This window comes from Schistocerca piceifrons, chromosome 4 (genome assembly GCF_021461385.2).
Source record: "Schistocerca piceifrons isolate TAMUIC-IGC-003096 chromosome 4, iqSchPice1.1, whole genome shotgun sequence".
NCBI classification, from domain to species: Eukaryota; Metazoa; Arthropoda; class Insecta; order Orthoptera; family Acrididae; genus Schistocerca; species Schistocerca piceifrons.
The window spans coordinates 114,762,402-114,786,404 of record NC_060141.1 but is presented as its reverse complement, the minus strand read 5'-3'; the positions used below and the strand labels follow the sequence as shown (position 1 = coordinate 114,786,404).

At 40.1% G+C, this 24,003-nt stretch overlaps 1 protein-coding gene across 1 annotated transcript in view; it reads left to right on the top strand.

The window, feature by feature from the left end:
- The first annotated feature begins 1,801 nt into the window (after positions 1–1,801).
- LOC124795641 (PMS1 protein homolog 1-like) overlaps positions 1,802–24,003 on the top strand; it is a 121,607-nt gene continuing 99,405 nt past the window's right edge. Inside the window, exons 1-5 of the mRNA XM_047259714.1 lie at positions 1,802–2,377; positions 2,470–2,590; positions 3,146–3,310; positions 3,425–3,705; positions 17,938–18,078. Coding sequence (XP_047115670.1) covers positions 2,240–2,377; positions 2,470–2,590; positions 3,146–3,310; positions 3,425–3,705; positions 17,938–18,078 — 846 coding nt within the window. The 5' untranslated portion in view covers positions 1,802–2,239. The remainder of the gene's footprint in view (positions 2,378–2,469; positions 2,591–3,145; positions 3,311–3,424; positions 3,706–17,937; positions 18,079–24,003) is intronic.

The window sequence follows — 24,003 nt, the reverse complement described above, 5'->3', positions numbered from 1 at the left end:
ATTTTAAATTCAGTGGATAATCACAAAAATGTTTCGGGGATTTTCCTGGATTTAACAAAAGCATTTGATCTAATAGACCATGAAATTCTCCTAAGAAAGTTAGAGTGGTATGGTGTAAGAGGCCTGCCACACGAATGGCTGAAATCCTACCCAGAAAATCGCTCTCAGATAACAGAGGTAAAACACATGGGAAAAAACGAACTCCAAGCTTATCAATCGAAACCTTCCACATTAGCCCACGGTGTACCACAAGGCTCAATTTTAGGTCCCTTTCTCTTCCTAATTTTCATAAACGACTTCCCCCTACACGTTCAACACTCCGAACCAGTGCTATTTGCAGATGACACAAGCATATTAATTGAAGGTGAAAATGAAATGGCTCTAACTTTAAATGCTAAAGTCACAAGTGAAAATGTGTCAGAGTGGTTTATCAGGAATAAATTACTGATAAACCCTCAAATAACAGTCGTCTTACACTTCCATACACAACAAAATAAAAACCCATTAAAACGAAACGTGTCAATGGAAAACCAAAGAATTAACAGTGTCACTGAAGCAAAATTTCTTGGCATCTACTTACAAGACAGTCTTAAATGGAATTCCCACATCACTTCATTAAATTCTAAACTATCCAAAATGACTTATGCGATGAGGATTATATGGGACAACACAAGTCCTGAAACAGTTAGAGCAGTGTATTACGCTTGCATACACTCCCTATTAAGATATGGCATCATATTCTGGGGAAATTCTCCTCATTGCATAACCACATTCCGGAAACAAAAAAAGATTATGAGGTTAATGAAGAATGCCAACAGCCGAAAATCATGCAAACCATTCTTTAACGAACTGGGGATTCTACCCCTACCATGTATCTATATACTAGAAGTTGTAATGTTCCTTAAAAAAATCATGCTAAAAAATGGAAATTTATTTATTCAAAATAAATCTGTACATGAACACCATACAAGCGCAAATAGTGACATACACAGACATCATTGTTATACCACACTGTGCAAGAAAGGTGTATATCACTCAGGTTCACATTTGTTTAATAAGCTGCCAAGTAACCTAAAGGCCATAAACAAAATCCATAGCTTTAAAAAATCTGTAACATCATATCTCTTGGAAAACTGTTTTTACTCAGTAATACAGTATCTTGAAAAATAAGTTGGTTGTAATAATATAACAATGTAATGTAACAATATAGCAATATAAAAATGTAACAATTTATAAATGTAATGTATACACCAATGTAACAGTATATTAATGTAATATCATTTTGTCCAACATCTATGGTATGGTAAATGTACCACAAAGATTCAGGACGTAAATAAATAAAATAAATAAATAAAACACCCCCTCTTTCAAATTTCTACGGCAACCACCACATTTCTCGCACATGGTTTCATAGACGAACTTAACACAAAAGCAGAGAATAAGTTGGCAGAAGACCACAGCAGTTTCGTAACCTGCACTAATTCGTAAATGAGCACTAATGTAAACCAACTTATAAACTTACTTCCGAAAGGTTTAACTACCTAAATTCGACAGACACGAATTGGCTTTGAAGCGATAACTCTAGCCAAAAACGAAAATCTACAATTGCGCGAAATTTCGCCTAAAACACATAAACAAAACTAACGACTACCAGCCTTTACGAAATACTTCCTTTTCGATCTAAATAAGGTCAGGAAAGAGAAACCTTTAGTAGCTAGCCTCGAGAAGAACTACTCTAAAATATATTATTTATTGTAAATCTGACAATATGTGCCTTATAAAACATGAATGCTAGCATCATTAGTGCCATGTTACGTTAAGTCTCTAAAATTAACAGGGTTAAACTGACGTTCGACTAAAATCAGTCGTTTTACTCGTGGTGACAGATTGTTCTGCAGTGTAGCCGAAGGCACAGATTAAGTGGGAAGTTGATAATCTGATTGTGTGTTGGAGAAGCCGACGAATGTGAATGCCAAATAAAGGGTGTGATAACAGAGAGACCTATATGTTTTCATTCGCGCCATACCATCGGTCGATTTCGGCCAGACGCCAATTGTATCATACTCATTTTCGTTGGTCGTATTGCACCTAGCTGCGACGTATTGCACCATTGAGGGCTCGAGAACATCTTTGACACCGACAGTACAGTGTTTGGCGCTAAGTTTAGAAAATTAATGTTTTGGTAATGATGTTTTGAATTGTTGAATTTTTTGTACAGGAATGTGCAGATCATTCTGCCATGTCAGTAGCACTTTTGCCATCGTCTACCATCAGACTTGTGACCACGACACAAATAATTACAACGGTGTCGAGTGTTGTGAAAGAATTAATTGAAAATTCATTGGATGCCGGTGCTACAAATATAGAAGTTAGATTGGCAAGTGATCGCTTAAACTCTTGTTTTACAAAAACTAGTACATTCACCTTGCTGTTACGGTCACGATGATGACGCTTCGTTATTGATTTCAGGAAAGGAATGGTCTGGAGAAAATAGAGATAAAGGATAATGGTTGTGGAATCAAACCATCTGATGTTGCAAATGTTTGCCTTTCATCTTATACTTCCAAAATACAGAACTATTCCGATCTAGGTGAGTTACTTGTTCGTCATCCTCTAGAAGTGACAGGTTCTACAATATAGCTAGAGCTCACAATTACAATCAGTGAGACATGGAAATGAATGTAGGTAAACAAAGATTAGCAAGAGGGAACCATAAAGTCTGTGTTGGGTACGACTCCCACTGGCCTGAGTGCGGATTTGGTAGCGAAGTACTCAAAAAAGTGTGGGTGAATAGGAGGAGGAGGATGTGGCTAGAGAGCATATGAAGACCATTAAGAAACTAGCGAAAGAAAAGAGAACCTAGAGAGCAAGAAAACACCCTAGAATGCTATTGAAATATGTAAACTAAGATAACATGGTAACTCAACTAGGGAGAAGTACAAATCTAATGAAAGAGAGAGTGGCAACAAGGACATTGGCAGAATTAAGTGGAGAACAGAAACTAGAGGAAATTTTTGCTTGTGGGATGTTACTGCTTTTATTATTAGACAAGTAGTGGTATGAAAATATTAGTTACTCCAGCTGGCATTCCTGCAGCCAGTGAATGGATGCAAATATTTGGTTAAAACAATTGTGACTGTTACAGGTAGACTCTCTACATATGGCTTTAGAGGAGAGGCACTTTCTTCCTTGTGCCAAGTGTCAAGTATTACAATCACGACAAAGACTGCCAGTGACAACATTGCAATGACCTATATGATTAGTCAAGATGGAAGCATCTTAAACTCAAGACCCTCTCATTTTGGCAATGGTATATTCTGAATTATTGTGTCGTGTTATTGTACTCATATTATGAAAAGTGCCCTACAGATTGATTGCAGGTAGTTTTCACATCATACTTATACACTCCTCTCTTAATCTTAAGTTTCAGGCACCCACATTGTGGTGACAGATCTTTTTAAGAATCTGCCTGTACGCAAACAGTATCTAAGCAATTCACGAAATGCTGCTGAAGACATTAGAAGAACTGAACAAATTGTGAAAAGCATTGCAGTAATCCATCCTGAAGTGAGAATTACTTTTTGCCACAATAAGTGCAGTTTGTGGCAGAAACCAGTGGTGGCTACACTACAAGAATCATATATGCAAATTTTTGGTTACAGTATTTCAAGCAATTTAGAACAGCTGGCCCTTCGCAAGGAACAGGTGACATATTTTATGCATCTTTATTACCTAATGATTTTTCTGTCTATTATTTTAATGGATAAGAGATAACTTGTATTAGTAAAGGAAGATATCTTCCAAAGTAAGTCAACAAAAGTTTGATGTCAGAATTTACAGTGGCTACTGTCTCATTGGTGTGTGTTTCAGTTGCTTGTACAAAATTCATGAACTGATGTGACTGGTATTTCTTACATGATATGCCAGTAACAGTTTGCTAAACAATGTATGGTTCCATTACATGGATGGTGATTTGATTTGTAATTTACATATGTAGATGTTGTTTATGTTTAGTATATTACTTCTTATTTTTTTCCTCTTGTGAATGGAGGCGTACGTTGTGTTGTGTACTAAATCTGTATGAGTTTACTGGAAATAGCAAGTGTGTTGAAGGTTGCGATACTGCCATTTCACTTTGACCAGTGACCTCTTCTTCTGTGAAGGTTGTAGATGTAGACTTATCTGTCTAGTTTAGAGGAGCAGCTTTGGTTGTATGTATGTGGATCAGATCCAACTACGCATTTACATTGTCAGCTGAACACAGTAATGATAACATACACCACATAATTACACATCGTCTACCATCATCTACTGTGTGGTGTTGTCATGTTTGTCAAGTGGAAGTGCACCACCACAGGTGATGTTGTGGAGACAAGGCTCTTTATTCCTTGCTTTTCACTGACATCCGAAAAGACTGTACATAGTTACTTATATCTTGACTACTTACTCACCATTAACTGTTTCAGCCATTTAAGAGGTGATTCTACACTCAACCAAAATGTCTCACAACTTTTAATAAGTGAGTGGAATGCAGCTGTTCACTTTTCCGATAAATGAAGTAGTAGTTCCATGTAATTCAGAAAGTGGATAAGACTAGCAGGGTTGGAAGATACAGGCCTAACAAAGTGTAACAGTCCTTATCACAGCTGCACTGACAACTAGTGACCCCAACGTAATCTGAACGTAAAAAACTACACAGAAAAAACGATCACAAGATGCAAGAAAACTCCAGAGTTTTGCGATTAGCCACGTGCTTGCTACTGTTCTGGTCATACAGTCTTGTACTTTTGTTTTCTCAAGTGGAGGCAAGTTTTCATGCTGCAGATGATTCAGCAATGTTTTCCTTGGTTGTGAACCAACTAGACTGTAAATGTGCTGAGGAGGTTCAAGATGTAACTATGCCACTGCGGGAATAATCTTATAGGAAACTAAAAACTGAGCTCATCTGAAGAGTTGCTGCTTCACGAGAAGAAAGCATCCAACAAATGCTCACACAAGATGATGTCAGGTGATTGTAAGCTGCCTCAGTACTCTGGGCACTTGCAGAGCAAGTGGACATTGGTACTGTTCCTGACAACCTGTGATGTCACTGGTCACCATTACAGAAATTGTGGACCATGTACAGGAGACTATCATTCTCACACAAGTTAGCACCATGGTAGGGCCAAGCAGCAGTCACACACACTGATTGATTTGCTGGTGTTGAAGGTAGACATTCTGTGCAAACAGCTCAATGAACTACGGTCTCGACAAGGTACCAGCAGGGTCAGAAGACGTAATCATCGCAGATACAGGAGCCGATCCTTGAATAACATCTCGTCTTCTAATTCAGGACTATCAGTATGCCGGTACCATCAGAAGTTTGGTTCATCTCTGTTGATCACTCTCACTGATGATGTCTCAGAGCCAATCATCAGCACGGATTCCCCAGCATACTGCTAGCTGATGCTGGATGTGGTGAAGTCCTGACTCATGGACAGCGTGACTGTCATTTCTTCAATTGGGTTCTGTTGCTGCACGACCACACACGGTGCCAAACCGATGCAAATGGTCTGTAAGTATGCTACTATATTACCCCGATATCCAGCTCTGTCTAGGCCCCCTGGATCTCCAAATCAGGTCCAGCATAATACTGTGGATTTTATTAAAACCATGGACAGCTCTCCAGTATCATGTAGACCTAGACATTTGGCACCAAACCAAATGGCAGTAGCTAAGGCCGAGTTGCCACCATGTTAAAAGAAGGCATTATCCGACCATCAAGTGGCCCACAGTCATCTCTGCTGCACTTGGTTCCTAAGAAGAGTGGAGCATGTCGTACATGCGGCGATTATAGAACTCTTAATGCATGATCCAAACCAGACTGTACCCAGTTCCATTGTTGTGAGACGACAACCATGTCTTATGTGGTGCAACGGTCTTTAGATTGTGCCAAGGGTTATACTCGGATACCAGTGGCAGGAGGAGATATGCTGAAAACAGCAATGTTACACCATTTGGGCTATTCAAGAGCATGTTTATGAACTTTGGTTTACAAAATGCATCCCAAACCTGGCAAAGATTTGTTGAATCTGTACTACAAGGTCTACACTTCTGCTTTGCTCCCTGATGATATGTTGGCCTTCTCGATCACCAAAGAAGAACATCAACAGTATGTTAGAGATGTGCTCAAATAATTGGAACAGTACGGTGTTATTTTGAAAACAGCCAGATGTATGCTCAGTGAAGCACCATCAAAGAGCTACATCGTTTCCTCAGGAAGCTAAATTTTTATCGCCATCATCTACCACTGGCATCAGAGCTACAAGAACAGTTAACTGCAGCACTTTCTGTCCATAAGGTTAAAGGACTGAGGCAATGAGCTCTGTCTTTGAGCCTGTTAAACAAAATATGGCGAATGCTGTGTCCTAAGCTTGATGCCCCCTTAGTGATGGTGGTTGACGCAAACCTGACAGCTATAGGTGCCATATTACAACAGTGGGCAGATGGCTGATGGCAATCTCTAGCCTATTCTTCTCATAAACTGTCACCATTGCAACAAAACTGGAGTACATATGATTGAGAACTTCTCTCCGTGTACGAAGCCATCAGATACATCCAGCTGCGGATAGACGCAAGAGATTTGGCTACCTATATGGACCACATACAGTGGCTTGCTGAGTACCTATGTAGATGTAGATGCAGAACACCTGTGTTCAGGCAGAATATCTTTAACTGTTCATTGTGGAAGTATACTCATCTGGAATTTATCGTGCAGTTTAGCACCAACATTGAGCACATATCTGGTATGGACAACACACCAGCTGACTGCCTTTTGTGGATCAACAGCATTTTGAGCCCCATTAACTTAAACATGATCACCCAGGTGCAACAGACTGACCAAGAGCTTCCAAAGTGATGCCAACTCAGTATTACACTTGCACTCATTTAGAGTCCCCAGTGGAGATGTTCAAATATATTGCATCATCTCACAAGGAAGATACCAACCTTTCCTGTCAGTTCAGCTTCGCTTCGACATCAGATCGATCATTGGAAGGTCTTCAGTATGAGTAAATTTACACAGCTTGTGTGATCCTGCAGTCCTTTCAACGATCTGTCTGATGTCGAAGCGGTTTGTCTGGCCGGGAATGGAGAAGGTCTGCCACCTGTGGACGTGCATGTGTATGCCATGCCAATACAGAAAAGTATCTTGTCACATACGTGCACCAGCGGGCAAATTGCCCAAAATCATCACATGTTTGGTGCATGTACATCTCAACGTCATGGGTCAATTACGTCCTCAGATGTTCAACATTACCTGTTGACTATCATAGATTGTTTCACTCAATGGCAGGAAACAGTACCACTGGGCAACATCTCCCTGGAAACATTAGCATCTGCCTTTGTGTTCACTTGGTTATCAAGATTTGGTTGCCCACTGCCTATAACAACAGATTCTAGCTGGCCATTTGAATCAGAGTTATTAGCCAAGTGTACAGCTTTCAGTGGGTATGTCCATCATAAAACCACAAGTTACCACCCAGCAAGCATCGGTCTGATAAAGTAGTGGCACACCATTTCGAGCCCCATTGACTTCAACATCAGGAACTGTGCCATCAGTAGTGTAGCTACTGGCAGGGTCACCCAAGTCGGAGCGGTCTTGACAAAGGAGTCTGACGTACTGTGTCCCACAACATAGGGCAGGGAGGGCTCTAGAGGTGTGATGAAGCCAGTCTGCCTAAGGGAGCAAACCCGACACAAAACCTGGTCCTCCAGGTTAGGGGTTGATCGTGGTGATCGTGGGGTTAACAAGCGCATGTTGGAAAAAACATATTGCTATGAAACTCAAAGATTGGAATAACCAGACTGATGATACTGATGAATGACCCATACAAGGAAAAGAACACGTTAAACAGAAAAATGATACACTGTGTGGTCAAAAGTATTCGGACACCCCCAAAAACAAATGTTTTTCATATTAGGTGCATTGTGCTGCCACCTACTGCCAGGTACTCCATATTAGTGACCTCAGTAGTCATTAGAAATCGTGAGAGAGCAGAGTGGGGCACTCAAGAACTTTGAATGTGCTCAGGTGACTGGGTGTCACTTGTGTCATATGTCTGCGAGATTTCCACACTCCTAAACATCCCTACGTCTCCTGTTTCCAATGTGATAGTGAAGTGGAAACGTGAAGGGACACGTACAACACAAAAGTGTACTGGCCGACCTCGTCTGTTGACTGACAGAGACTGCTGACAGTTGAAGAGGGTGGTAATGTGTAATAGGCAGGCATCTATCCAGACCATCACACAGGAATTCCAGACTGCATCAAGATCCACTGCAAGTACTGTGACAGTTAGGCTGGAGGTGAGAAACCTTGGATTTCATGGTCGAGCAGCTGCTCATAAGCCAAAAAACATGTTGGTAAATGTCAAACGGCACCTCACTTCGTGTAAGGAGCATAAACATTGGATGAACACATTGTGGCGATCTGATGGCAGAGTGTGGGTTGGCGAATGCCCGGTGAACGTCATCTACCAGCATGTGTAGTGCCAACAGTAAAATTCAGAGGCGGTGGTGTTATGGTGTGGTCGTGTTTTTCACGGAGGGTGCTTGCACCCCTTGTTCTGCGTGGCACTATCAAAGCGCAGGTGTACATTGATGTTTTAAGCACCTTCTTGCTTCCCACTGTTGAAGATCAATTCAGGGATGATGATTGCATCTTTCAACTCGATTGAGCACCTGTTCATAATGCATGGCTTGTAATGGACTGGCCTGCACAGTCCTGACCTGAATCCTATAGAACATCTTTGGGATATTTTGGAATGCCGTCTTCATGCCAGGCCTCACCGACCAACATCGATACCTCTCGTCAGTGCAGCACTCTGTGAAGAATAGGCTGCCATTCTCCAAGAAACCTTCCAGCACCTGATTGAACATATGCCTCCAAGAGTGGACATTTTCATCAAAACTAAGGGTGGGCCAACACGCTATTGAATTCCAGCATTACTGATGGAGGGTGCCATGAACTTGTAAGTCATTTTCAGCCAGGTGTCCAGATACTTTTGATCACATAGTGTATATACTTTGCTACTTGGAATGTAAGAACTTTGGACAAACCAGGAGCTCTATGTGGACGCAAACAAGAGATGGAGAAATACTGTGTAGGAGTAGCAGCAGTCCAAGAGGTCAGATGGAAAGGAAATGGTATCATGAAGCTATGTTTACATTGGGGATTTGTCACAGAGATTTGTGCCTGGCACATGTAGCTGATGTGGTGTGGCACAATTTGAAAGTTCCTGTGACATATACCTACAACATTGATGCTAGAATTCCGAGAAATACTCTGTTCTGGCACATGTGCCTATAACTGTTTACTCATCGAATACACGGCACAAATCTCAGATATATTTTCTACTGCACATGGGCAGTTCACAAGCCACCTCGATGGAGCGGACAAAAAATAACAGCATAAAATTAATTGAACACTTTCGTGAAAGATATTCGTTATGGTATCACACATTCCCCAATTGCAAAAACCTGAACACAAAACACGATACAGTTCACCAGCTAGTATGTTTATTCAGTATTTCTAATGAAGAATTGGACATCAAACTTAATAACCTGAGATCACAATTCCTCCGTGAATTCAATAAATGTCCTTTGTCGGAGACATCAGGGTCAGCAAGAGAAGAGGTATTTTTTCCAAATGGTATGCCTATGAATCGTTCCTTTTCCTGAAGGATGTAAACAAACCAAGAATAAGTTTATCCATGTTTGTGGTAAGTTGGACCATATTTATTTTACATGATTTTTAACACAAATATTTATTTACATAACAATGAAGAATGTAAATGTATTGTTTACAGTTGCACATGAAACAAAAAGAGAAAGCATTTACTATGAACTTGACAGTTATCACTGAACTATCTTCAACACTAAGCAAACAAATATTGCCACTCCAATTGTCCTTTGTCGGTGACAAGATATGTTACAATTTCATTTCTCACTAGCTTAGTGTCTTCGGCAGCTTTTCTGTTGATTCTGGATTGCGATGGAAGTGGTGGGTGGTCTCTCCACCTCCTAGGTTCTACAGTCCCTCTTTCTACATTTTCAAAATCAAAACTGTGTGATGGTGAATAAATTAGGTGAGCTTCTCGATTTCTTCACCGGAAATTGTGAAAGTAAATGCAGCACAGCTATAATAGTTGCTTTTTGCAGATCAAGGTGAATAGGTTTTTGTAGAACACTAAAAACAGATGATAGTATGCCAAAGTCATTTTCGCTAATTCATTGAGCTCTACTTAGCCTGTAATTAAACATTCTCTCTTTGCTGCCTTTGTTATGATTACCTGTGAAGGGTGTCGTGACATGTTTTTGTAGTGCAAAGGCATTGTCAGCAGCAGTTACGTAGTGGGTGGCTACATTTCTTCCAGAGAGATGCTCTGGTTATTGTATGTGCTACTCACTTTCTTGAAGGGCTTTGTTGAAGGCTGTATGATTAAATACACCTCTCTCTGAAATACCTTCTTGCATTCCCACAGCTGCATACAGAAATTGGTAGTTGGCGTCTACTAATGCCATTAACACAATGCTGAAAGTGTCTTTTTTGCTGTGATAAATGCTTCCAGCATGAGCAGTTTTAACAATTTGCACGTTTTGCATCTTAAGTCCTATGCAGTGAGGAAAGTTCCAATGAATCTCAAATTCTCATGCAGTTTCCTCCCATTGTGCTTCGGAATTTGGATACATGAAAAAATATAAACAAAAAATTTCAAGAATGTTTTTTCCTTTTCTTTTAGTGTATATTGTAAGAAAGATGCAAGGAGCCATGAATACCACTGGAAGATGAACAAAGTACTTCAAATACTAATTCGGAGCATTCTACCAATCCGCCACAGAAGAAGGCTACAGTTAAAATCCAAAATTCAGCAGATGACGCATTCAATGTTTTGAAGTGCACTAGTGAACACATTCTTGAGAAAAAGAGGGCAGGTTCATGTTGTTTCAGAAGTATGTAGATTGCGAACTTCAAGAAATTCATAACAAAAAAGTCTTGCTATTCTGCAAAAGAAGATGCAAGACTTAATCTTTGTAGCTAAAACTAAGGAGCTTGATGAATTTGAAAGAGTCTTCAAGTGCAATGCCTGGATTAAATTTTAATGAGGGGCAGGCAGAAAATGCTTGTATTTTAACAGAGGATAACATTGTTATGTAATGCAGTGTATGGCATTTTTAGTTTTAAATAGAAAATCGATAAAGATAATAGTCCCTACTGCAATTTCTTTCTGAAGAGCCTTTATTATAGTTTGACATATTTTGATATTATTTCACTGACTTTTGGATTTGGAAATTCAATGTATATACGTATCATGGAGCTGTATGAATCTCCAGTAGCTGAAAGACGTAATGTAATGGCAAGTTGTTCAGCAGGTCTTTTTGAAAATTTGTGTTCTTCAATGTGTAGTATTGTGCTGTCATATTTAGTAATACTTCAAAGTTCGGCGTGAACATAATGAACAAAATTTTTGAAAAACCATGTGTCTTGAACTTGTAGGTCAGTCATCACTGAACTGTAAGCTCCATGACTACACCTTTTACTAAGAAAGTTACGCACCCACCACCTACATTCCCTTCTCTTATTATTCTCCCTTTTCACAGTTATATTCACAGAACTATCACAAATAAATAGAAATTCTGTACTGGACAACATGTTCTGTGAAACTGACGAGCTACATGTCACCAGTGAGAACACTCTTTCTAGCTGCTTGTGCCAGCCACATGACCCTGAACTAAGTCACGATATACATGTGCCGAGATACTTTTCTCCGTGGCTTTTACTGGGCACAAAGTTCCTCAATAAATCCCTCAGTGTGAACACAGCTTAAGAAGTGGTAACTGTACATTTCTGTATAGTGGAGGGGTCAATGGTATAGTAGGTAGCATAGGCTTTCTTGAGTATGATAAGTATAAACAAGCAGTCATAAATTTTAACCCAGTAAATATAATGTACGCTTTAGGAATGAAGGCCGACTTCTTCAACATCGGTCTAGTGTGTGTGCATGCACCTACAGAATATGATGTGATGATGATGATGAAGATGAAGACAAAGTGAAAGATGAGTCTTATGGTCAATTCCAACAAGGATTAGGAGATATACCAAGGCAAGATGTGAAGGTAGTGATAGGCAACTTTAATGGAAAAATGGGAATAGAAGGCTTTAGAGAAGCAGTAGAAAATGAAATATACGTGAGACGTCAAATAAAAATGGACAATGACTTATAGACTTTGCCTTGAGCAATGCAATGGTAGTGAAGAGTATGTGGCTACAGAGAAAGAATGTAAGGAAAGCCACATGGTGCTCGCAAGATGAAACAACTTTTAATCAAATTGACGAGGTAGTAATTGACAGGAGACATGCATTGGACGTCCTTGAGGTTGATAATTGGAGGGGGGGCTGACTGTAACTCGGATCATTATATGGTAAGATTGAAGTACAGCCAACATACAGCTTTCTTTTGATCCAGAGTGAAGAGAAAAGCTCCACAAAGATAGAATGTTTCCACATGAAAAGAGAAGGGAATATCTGTAAAGTATGAAACAGAACTCCAGAAGAAGTTTGAGGCTAAACAAAGCTAGGATGTGGAAAGTGTTGAAGGGAAGCGGAGTACACTGAAATATGTCCTGCAAGAAACTATAGAAGTAGTTTTAGGTACAGAAGAAAGGATGGAAAAGGCAGGATGGTTTGTTGATTGTAAAAAGGTGGTGTCTGAGAGAAATAAGGCAAGAAAGAAAATGATAAACAGAGCAACAAGAGCTAATACAGAAGAATTCTTGAAGAAAAGGAAAGAGGCAGATAGAATTTGTAGAAGAAAGAAACAAGAATTAGAGGAGAAATAGATTATGGAGCTGGAAGAAGAATATAACGACCAAGAAGTAAAGAAATTCTGGAAGAGAGTTCAGGAATTGAAGAAAGGCTTTCAGCCATGTACTGTATTCTGTAGAGCTGAAGAAGGAAATTTTATAGGAGGTGGAGAACAGGTTTTAGACCGATAGGCTGAATATTTCAGTGAGCTGCTGAACATCACTACAGAGGGGGAACTACTGGGAGAAAATGAAATAGAGCGACCAACCATGGCAAAATGTTAGTCATGTACCCACACAAATAACAGAGGAAGTTAGACAGGTAATAAAAAGCCAAAAGAATAGTAAGGCTCCAGGTAATGATAACTTTTCACGAGAGATGATCAAAGCTGGAGGTGAACATCTGACATGGCCATCAGCTGAGTTGAAATATGGTAAAAGGAAGTGAAAGTATTTGGCCAAGTCATTCCTATGAGACTTGCTCAATTTAAAGAAGTAGTATTTGGAGACTACCAGTACGGGTTTCGCCAGAGCAAATCAACTACTGTCCTGATCTTCACTATAAGGCAAATAATGGAAAAGTGTTATGAATATAATGTGGATGTACATCAGCTTTTGTATGCTTCAAACAGGCCTATGATAGTGTTAAAAGGAAAAGCTTTACCAGACCATAATGGAAATGGAATTCCCACAAAAACTAATCAGACTGGCATGAATGACCCTCACCAGCACAAAACGCCAAGTAAAAGTAGAAGGAAAACCCTAAAGAATTTGAGGTTAGCCAAAGGTTATGATAGGGTGCTGTATTATCCACACTACTCCAACATAGTGTTGGAGAGAGTTATATGAAGGATGGGGATAGATAACCTAGGTGGCACTCATTTTAACCATATGAACCGAAATATAGCATATGCTGCTGATGTGTGTATGCTGTCTAGAAGATTGAAAGAATCAGGAGAAGGATTTGGCAGACTATAAACGGAGGCAGAACAATTGGGACTCTGAGTAAATAACACCAAAACACAGTATCTTGTTGCTGTGAGGAAAAATACTGTTATTAAAAAGAAATATATTAAGCTGAATTGGGCAATTATGCATGATGTGAGAAATTCCAATACCTTGGAGTGCTGGTTATGGATGAGAACAGTATAAGAGAAGAAATAAAAGCAAGAATTGCTGTGGGAGCTTACTGTGCCCTGATTAAGATTTTTCAGTCATGTAGCATGAGTAGAAAATCAAAGGTGACTGTCTATCGAAAAGTTGTAAGGCTCAGAAACATGGACATTGACAATAGTAGAGGAGGATTTCTTGAGAGGATGGGTGCGGGAAATATTAAGAAATATCTCTGGAGCTGTGAGTGAGACGAGGCATGGAGAAAACAGACAACGAGGAATTGGAAGAAATGTACAGTAAATCCTACTAAGGTATGCAGATCAGGTGTAACAGTCAGAGATAGCTGGGCCACATAGAGAGAATGTCAGAGAATAATCTGTGAAGAAGGTCTACAGAGGAAACCCAGGTGGCAGAAGGTGCAATGGGAGACCCTAATAACAATGACTGGAGGACGTGGAAAATGATCTGCGAAAGATGGGAGTAAGAAGATGGAGGAAATGAGCAGCAGATCATCATGACTGGGCTGTGATTGTCAGAGAGGCCTAGGCCCTACATGGGCTGTAGTGCCAAGGAGTGGAATTGACTTCAACACGATCGCCCAGGTGCAGCAGAGTGACCAAGAACTTAACACTTTCCTGAATGATGCTGACTCAGTATTACAGTTGCAACTTGTTAGTGTCTCTGGTGCAGATGATAAAATATACTGTGGTGTTTCAGAAGGAAAATCCCAACCTTTCGTGCTTATTCAGTTTCACAAACAATTTACGCAGCTTGTCTGATCCTGGAGTCTTTCTCTCTGATGTTGAAGCAGTTTGTCTGGTCAGAAATGAAGAAAGTCTGCTGCAAGTGGGCACACGTGTATATGCCATTCCAATGCAGCAAAGTATCTTGCCACATACATGCACCAGTGGGCAAATTTCCCAACATTATCTCATGTTTTGTGCTTGTACATCTTAAACATCTCAACATTGTGGGTCGATTTAGTCCATCAGGTGGTCAGCAATACTTGTTGACTGTCAGAGATTGTTTCACTTGATTGCCAGAAAAAATGCCATTGGACAACAATTTTGAGAAAACATTTGCCTCCACCTTTGTGTTCACGAGGTTATCAAGATTTGGTTTCCCACTGTGCATAACAAAAGATTGCAGTAGGCCATTTGAATCAGAGTTGTTAGCCAAGCTTGCATTTTCAGCGGTTAGCTCCATCATAAAACCACGAGTTACCACCCAGCAAGCAAGGGTCTGATAGAGTGAAGACACTGTTTAGTCAAAGCTGCTCTCATGTGCTTCAGCACAACTTGGACGACTCCTCTATCAATTATGTTATTTGGACAGTAAATGCTTATGAACCAGACATAGATGCTTCAGCGCCAGAACTGATTTTCAGCATAGCGATACGTCTTCTGGGTGAATTCGTCAACACCGATTCTCTGCCGTCCACGAGGTGAGATCAACCAGATTTTCTGTGTCACTTGTGTGAGTGCATCACTTGTTTTCATCTGCATGAATGTTCCAGACATAGCACATCACACTGTTATTTGTATCACAACTTGGTTAGCTGTTCACACTTAACACTTCATGCAGACTCTGTGATATCTTCTGTACAAGCTCCATACACAAGTGCACATCATGTGTTAGAAAGAGGTGCATGGACGTTAGATACTTCCTCAATAGCAAGACCATGACTGTTTCCATTGACCATGTCAAATAGGTGTACATATTTAATGGCATATTGCCAGCTGATGTTTCAAGGGAACACGACCTCAAACTCAACCAAAATTGCAACCGTCTGACTCAGTTCCACAACCAGTAAGCATGATCTGCTGTTGACAGCTGGTGCATTCTCCTTGCTCTTCAGTATATCCTCTCTTCTCGTTACCCACCAGGCCTCAACCTCCGCTAATTTCAAGTTGCCGCCGCTCATACCTCACCTGTCATTCAACAACATCTTTGCCTCGACTGACATCTCTGCCCAAACTCTTTCTCTTTACAAATGTGTGCTTGTGTCTGTGTATGTGCGGATGGATATGTGTGTGTGTGTGTGTGTGTGTGCGAGTGTATACCTGTCCTTTTTTCCCCCCTAAGGTAAGTCTTTCCACTCCCGGGATTGGAATGACTCCTTACCCTCTCCCTTAAAACCCACATCCTTTCGTCTATCCCTCTCCTTCCCTCTTTCCTGACGAAGCAACCGTTGCTTGCGAAAGCTTGAATTTTGTGTGTATGTTTGTGTGTCTATTGACATGCCAGCGCTTTCGTTGGTAAGTCACATCACCTTTGAAACTTCCTGGCAGATTAAAACTGTGTGGCCGACCGAGACTCGAACTCGGGAGGACGGGTATACACTCGCGCGCACACACACACATATCCATCCACACATATACAGATACAAGCAGTTTTTGAAGAGCGGCCTACAGCTATTGTAATTGTGGTGATTTCTATATTCTTCTTCTGTTGTGCTTAAATAGTATTACCCCCATCATTGGAAGTTAGAGGTGAACAATTTCCAGGACTATCTTACATCTGTGTATCAGGTTATGTCAATAGACAATATATGCATGTTCAAAACTCACTGCAGTGGCTAGCTGAAGCTGACTCAGTTCCACAACCAGTAAGCATGATCTGCTGTTGACAGCTGGTGCATTCTCCTTGCTCTTCAGTATATCCTCTCTTCTCGTTACCCACCAGGCCTCAACCTCCGCTAATTTCAAGTTGCCGCCGCTCATACCTCACCTGTCATTCAACAACATCTTTGCCTCGACTGACATCTCTGCCCAAACTCTTTCTCTTTACAAATGTGTGCTTGTGTCTGTGTATGTGCGGATGGATATGTGTGTGTGTGTGTGTGTGTGTGCGAGTGTATACCTGTCCTTTTTTCCCCCCTAAGGTAAGTCTTTCCACTCCCGGGATTGGAATGACTCCTTACCCTCTCCCTTAAAACCCACATCCTTTCGTCTATCCCTCTCCTTCCCTCTTTCCTGACGAAGCAACCGTTGCTTGCGAAAGCTTGAATTTTGTGTGTATGTTTGTGTGTCTATTGACATGCCAGCGCTTTCGTTGGTAAGTCACATCACCTTTGAAACTTCCTGGCAGATTAAAACTGTGTGGCCGACCGAGACTCGAACTCGGGAGGACGGGTATACACTCGCGCGCACACACACACATATCCATCCACACATATACAGATACAAGCAGTTTTTGAAGAGCGGCCTACAGCTATTGTAATTGTGGTGATTTCTATATTCTTCTTCTGTTGTGCTTAAATAGTATTACCCCCATCATTGGAAGTTAGAGGTGAACAATTTCCAGGACTATCTTACATCTGTGTATCAGGTTATGTCAATAGACAATATATGCATGTTCAAAACTCACTGCAGTGGCTAGCTGAAGCTTGTATTCAGGTGTATTATGAACATCTTGGACACTTTTTGTGGAGTGTTGTGAACCATTTGTAAAGTAAAGCAAGTGGCAAGTGTAGTTCCTTCAGCTAACATGCTACATTAGACATCACAATGTTTGCAAACTATGAATTTTCACATTGACTTTTCTGTTATGTTTACATGAGGAATCTGATCCTGAAAGATTGTCAGTTTTCAATTAAACCAGTATACTTGCATGCCAGTAAAAATATTTTGTGATCTTGTTCTTTCTTGGGACAGAATGCACCTTACTGTTTGTTGTCCACGTATAATTTGGAATTGTTGGACTCTCATGTTATTTTGACAGTGTAGAAACAGAAGTGAGTTAGGATACAGCAGAAATGAGTTGTGTTACTTGCTCACACACATAAGCAGGCCAGCCCGAAGTCTCAGTGCTATTCCCTCTCACTTTCCTGGTGGACGGATCACTTATTTTAAAAGCTCAAAATTATTTTATCTTGATGTGTATTTGTTGTTGATTAACTGCCATCACCTTGCTGTTAAAACCTATTATTTAAAAAAATTAGACGAAAAGCCTTACACTAGCAGCTCTTCTTTCTTTCAGGTGAACTTTGAACTATTAGTTCCTTTGAAGAACTGCACTGATATTGCAGCATTGTGTCAAGCCAGTTCAAACAGCATTATGACGTATTTTAATAAACGCCCTGTAAAATACGCAAAAATTGAGAAGGTGAGCTCAGTATTCGTGAGATATTTTTATCTTTATTAACTTTAGCTACAATAGTAGTAAATTCAGGCATGTTTTTTTCTGCTTTGAAAAACTCCAGAACACAAGAAAAATATCTGCTGATATGTTGTGACCAGGCATAAATAATGTAGAGTTTCGCGCTACCATATTGTCTCCTCTTCGATCACTCCTTGTGGTTTAGTGACTTCATAAAGTTAACTTATTTAGCTTGTAATAACAGATAGTTCAGTACAGCTTATCTTGTAAGCATGTATATTAGTGTGTGGTTTAAATCTCCTATTATGTGTTTCAATATTCTTTATGTATTATTTGAGGAAATGTGAACATCTTCAGTGCTGTAGTGTGATTAATGTAAATAAGTGTTTTTTAAGCTGCTTTATGTTTGATGGTGTGTGGCTACAATAACCTAAGCATTATTTTATGTGCTTCAATGTACATACATTTACATATTTGTGACAAGTTTGGAGTAAAAGTCTAGATCAAGGCCAGTGGCGTATGTTTCACGCAGCAGTGTTATCAGCAATTGCCGTGAAGTATGATGGGAAAGACAGTTGTATGTCAGCTGATGGGTCTACGCAGCCAATTAGAGAGTAGTGGACATACAGTGTTCCGAAGTAATATTTGCACATTCTCATGTCAATATACCACAACCTCCAAAATTCAAAATTATAACGCTTGTGGAAGAAATGGAGAAATATTTAGACAGCTAAGATTATTAATTAATTTATGCTATGCTTGTAATTTCAAACCTAACTGCATTCTTGTAGTTCATGATATGCTGAAGAAAAAGTCAAATATGTGTCATAACTAGAGCCTGGCTTTTATGTAATATCAAATTAAGAAATATGTACACAAATATGCTACCAAAATTATGACATATGTAATGATGCAGTTATATGTAAAAAATCCAGAAGTTTTATATGTATAAAATTTCACAGATAGGGTAGTCAAATATCGACGTTAATTCTTAATCAGTTCACTTCTGCTACAAAATACTGAAATAAAAGTGTCTCCTATTCCAGCATTTACGTCACACTGGAATGGGACGCACATTTAATTATAAAATACAAATCCAAAGGTTTTGTTGCCATGCACAGTCTTCCATCTTACAATATGTTTTTATAAACCGAGAAAGTTGCTGAACTCTGCAAGAAGTAAACTGTGCATATTTATACAGAGGGAGTTTGCTAGGAAAGATATTCTAAAAGATTCTAGAATTTCACTGATACAAAATAACAAGGTGTGAACACCTAGGATTCTTATTCAGCATGGACTGCAGTTTACTGGAAATTACACCATCCACTTCTCCTGTTATAACACTCACCTTTGGAACAGCATCTTCTGTCATTACCATAGTTTCTTGAGGAGCCACACTTGTAGTCTCCAGTTTATTGATACTCTCAGGAAGCCAACTGAAGGGACTTGTAATGTATGAAACTGAACTGAGCGCTTTAGAATTGTTAAATGCTGACATGGATTCATTCACAGACTCTGCAGAATCAGAAGAAAATCTTCATCACTGACTTCACAGCTTCAAAGTGCTTACTGTGGAAAATCACAGTTTCAGTCCATATTGTCAACCTTGTTATCACTGGTTGTGAAGGCAGAGATATGTCAGGTAGCTGCTGCTTGCAGTATTGTACATGATAAGGACATTTCAAGAAAACCTTCTTCATTGCTGATATCAATGTATTTACTTCTTGGAATTGGTGCCTAACTGTCTCTGCCAATTGCTGCAGTGCATGAGCCATACATGTAACATGCAGTAAGTTTGGATAAAATACATTAAGCAGTTTCCCCACTATCAAGCATGTATGAACATCGGTAGGACCCTCTCTTCTTTTATGCCATCTGGCCTTAGTACCTTGAATCCATCATTAATGAACGTAACAGTTGTTGAACTATTTGTTGCCTCCAAAGATTTACAGTAAATTAATTAGATGCAACCTCAGACTCCAACTTGCCCAGTATTAGATTAGCGATGAAATGGCCGTCGTCACATCAGCAGAAATCCATATAGGTGATTTTCCAATGTGAGCCCTGATTTTTTGTAATATATCGACATAGCAAGAATCCAGGTAATTCTTCTTGAGGGTGGTCTTGTCAGGAATGTTGTGGTTGCAGTATTCCTGTAAGAAATGTTTGAATTCAGGTACCTGAAGTTCGTTCCAGGGTCTGTTCATTGTAATCAATGTGAATCACAGTTCTTTGTAAAACTCACTATTAGATGATGTAGGCTGTCCTTGCAACTGTGTAAGTAGGACTTGTTTCTATAATCTGTTGTTTATGCCTAATACATAGATTGCTTTGTAAATGTTGTTCAGTTTGAGATTTGATCGTACATCCTATATGTTTATCACAAGTTTGGCAGAGGACTATTTTACTATCAGTGGTAAGCACTGTCAATAGAAATGAAAATGAAATGATCGTATGTCATTGAAATCCATGTTTTCAGCTTTGATGACAATGAAGATGCAGCTGGTACCATGGTTAACTTAAATGCAAGTGACTGTTACATATTGTGAAGCATTTGAGAACAGGAAAGGAAAGTGTTTAAAATGAGTCATTGTTGTTCACTTGAACTGGTGCAATTTAGCTTTGAGTGTAATGGGATTGATGGCAGTTTTTTTTTCCTTTCTTGCTATGTAAAGAAAGTGTATGGGACTTACAAAAATGTATAATAATCCCACAATAATATTAAAATATGTAAAATTTTTTTAGTTAAGTGTGAAATATGTATTGTACCTAAAATATGTAATTTAAAACTTTGAAATAATGGCCTTTCCGTGTAAATCACTGACTGCTCAGTGTTTCTTATAACTGAATATAAAGGAACAGAATATGTAATTACATAAAATCTTGGCTCAGGCTATAACTCAGATTTTTAATTTAATTTTTGCAAATAAAGCTATCGCATTCCAACTTAGCCTAAGCCAAAGGCCAAGCTACAGATCAATATGTCACTGCAATGAGGTATATAGGTTTCACATTCGTTCGCTTGTGTAACTTACAACCACACTGTCACATTCTAACTAACAATGGCTAACTCCATAATTCGTGACATACTGGAGGGAAGGGGGAGGAGTCAAATATTTCTGACGACGAAGATCATAAATTTAACTGTACCCTGTGGTCTGAGTATAACTACACTCTTGGAAATTGCAACATATTCAGGAAAAAAAAAAAGCTGAATGTTTGTGACAAGCAAGACTATAAATTTCACTGCTGCATGCATTCACTGCAGTGAAGTTTATAATCTTTCTTATATTTGACTGCTACTATTGGGTCCCAACACAATCACAACGTAGTAATTCATATGGTCAGGAAAAAAAAAAAAAAAAAAAAAAAAAAAAAAAAAAAAAAAAAAAAAAAACATTTGTGACAACAGCGAAGAAGAGAATGGTCTCTTTTCAGTGCTAGACATTCATTTTCTTGCCTCTTGCTTGGGTACGTGACAATATCGTTTCATCGACTACCTGAAACTGATGCATTGTCAATCCGTGAGCGGTAGAGAAACACCAGTGTGACTACTGCTGTCCCTGATCTAGACTGCAGCCCAAGCTTGATAATACCATGTAAACAAAAGTATGTTTCAGATTTCTGTCTTATTCTACATCCATGATCTGGGTATCTTTTACAGTTATCGCTTAACATTTGACACTGTTCATGCCTCTTTTATACCCTACCAGCTCTGGTAACAACTCTGGTGAACTCTGGTGGCCATTCTATCTGTCAGAAAGAACTGCAACTCTTACATACCAACCGATGGTGTGTACATGATCGAAATTACATTAACTTTCGCTCTGTCTTTGGGTGCTTCACATTTTTCTTGTTAAGCAGTGCATATTGAAAAAAAGAAAAAAAAAAAACAATACTTTGCATGGGGGCATCTGGTTGAGTCCTTCATCTAGCTGGGGATGTTGAATGGCTGATAGTGGTGGTTGCAGTGGTATGGAGTTGTAAAGCACCTCTGCTGCCTATGTTTTCCACATTCTTTGTCATGACGTAGAAGAGACCTGTATGAAATGTAATCATTTATGTACCAATCCAAATAATTCCACCATCAGCTCCTGTACGAGGCCTGTCTAAAAAGTATCCGACTTTTGGCATGATGGGGTTGGGACCCTAACCCCTTCAAAGTAGGCCCCTTGTGGTTGCACACACTTAGCCCACCGATCCTTCCACTGCTGGAAGCACCTCTGGAAGTCTTCTTTTGGAATGGTGTTCAGCTCCGTCATCGTGTTTCACATTATCTCTTCTCTACTCTCAAAATGGGATCCTTTCAGTGGCGTCTTCAATTTTGGAAACAACCAGAAGTCGCAAGGAGCCATGTCTGGAGAGTAGGGAGGTTGGCGAATGGCTGTAATTCCATGTTTGGCCAAGAAAAATTTGGATCAAGTGGGATGAATATGCGGGGGAGTTGTCATGATGCAGTTGCCAGTTTTTTGCCACCCACACGTATAGTCTTTGGTGCCGAACTGTGTCACGGAGTCGCCGGAGAACAGCTTGATAGTACTCCTTTGTCACTGTTTGTTGTTCCAGTGCATATTTGTGATGCACAATTCCACGGACATCAAAGAAGACAGTCAGCATCTCCTTGATTTTGCTTCCCAGCTGCTGCACTTTCTTTGACTTTGGAGACTCGGGATGCTTCCATTACGAGACTGTCTTTTTGTTTCTGGGTTGTACCCGTACACCCGTGACTATCTCCAGTTTTTACGGTGCTCAGAAACCCAAGATCAATGTTGGTGGTGTCCAGAAGGTCCTGTGCAACATTGAAACGGAGGTCTTTTTGTTCTGGCGACAACAAGTTGGGCACGAATTTTGCAGCCACTCGGTGCACATTCAAATCATTATGCAAAATTGCGTGTGCAGAATGTTTACTCACTCCAACTTCTTGGGCAATCTCCTGCACCATCAAACGCCAATCTACCATCACCAAATTTTGCACCCTCTCAACAACAGCTGCACTCCGAGCAGTTTGTGGCCTGCCAGAACGATAGTCACTCTCCGTTGATGTGCGGCCATTTTTGATTGGTTGAACCACTCCTTAATTTGTGTTACACCCATCGCATCTTCTCCAAACACCTGCTGAATCTTACAAATTATTTTGCTTTGAGAATCACCAAGTTTTTGACAAAATTTGATGCAGTATCTTTACTCAGTCATCTTGAGAGGATCGGTAATTCGACGAACACATTGTGTAGCACCTCACTCAGCGACCAACAGGCGGTGCCTGATGCGCTGGAAGGTGGGGACAAAATTCACACTTGTGCATAAAGGTCTCTTCCTTTACTGTGTACAGTGGCGTTGTGCTATTGTCTCTGTTTTGCATGGGAAAATCAGAGGTCGGATACTTTTTAGACAGACCTCGTATTTGCAAATGAACGTGCAAAGCTGATTCTTCACAGCAAATGATGTTAAATTGTCCGCCCCAGTAGCTGAATGGTCAGCGTGACAGACTGTCAATCCTAAGGGCCCGGGTTCGATTCCCGGCTGGGTCGGAGTTTTTCTCCGCTCAGGGACTGGGAGTTGTGTTGTCCTAATCATCATCATTTCATCCCCATCGACGCGCAGGTCTCCGAAGTGGCGTCAAATCGAAAGACCTGCACCAGGCGAACGGTCTACCCGACGGGAGGCCCTAGCCACACGACATTTCCATTATATTAAATTGAATGAGTGCTGTGTTATATATGCAGTGGTCCCTTTGCTCCCCCCCTCCCCCTCAACCCCCACCCTACAGCTGATATCAGTAGTATCCAGAATTGGGCATCATATCAGTCAACTGATGAGGGAAATAAAACATCCCAACTATTGGACTTAATTCATGTGATTGTGCTTCAGAGCTCTGCTCAGCCAATAAGTGCCATGTCACGTCTCTAGGTGCCTCCGTACAGTGAAAATTATGAAAGACTGAGGAAA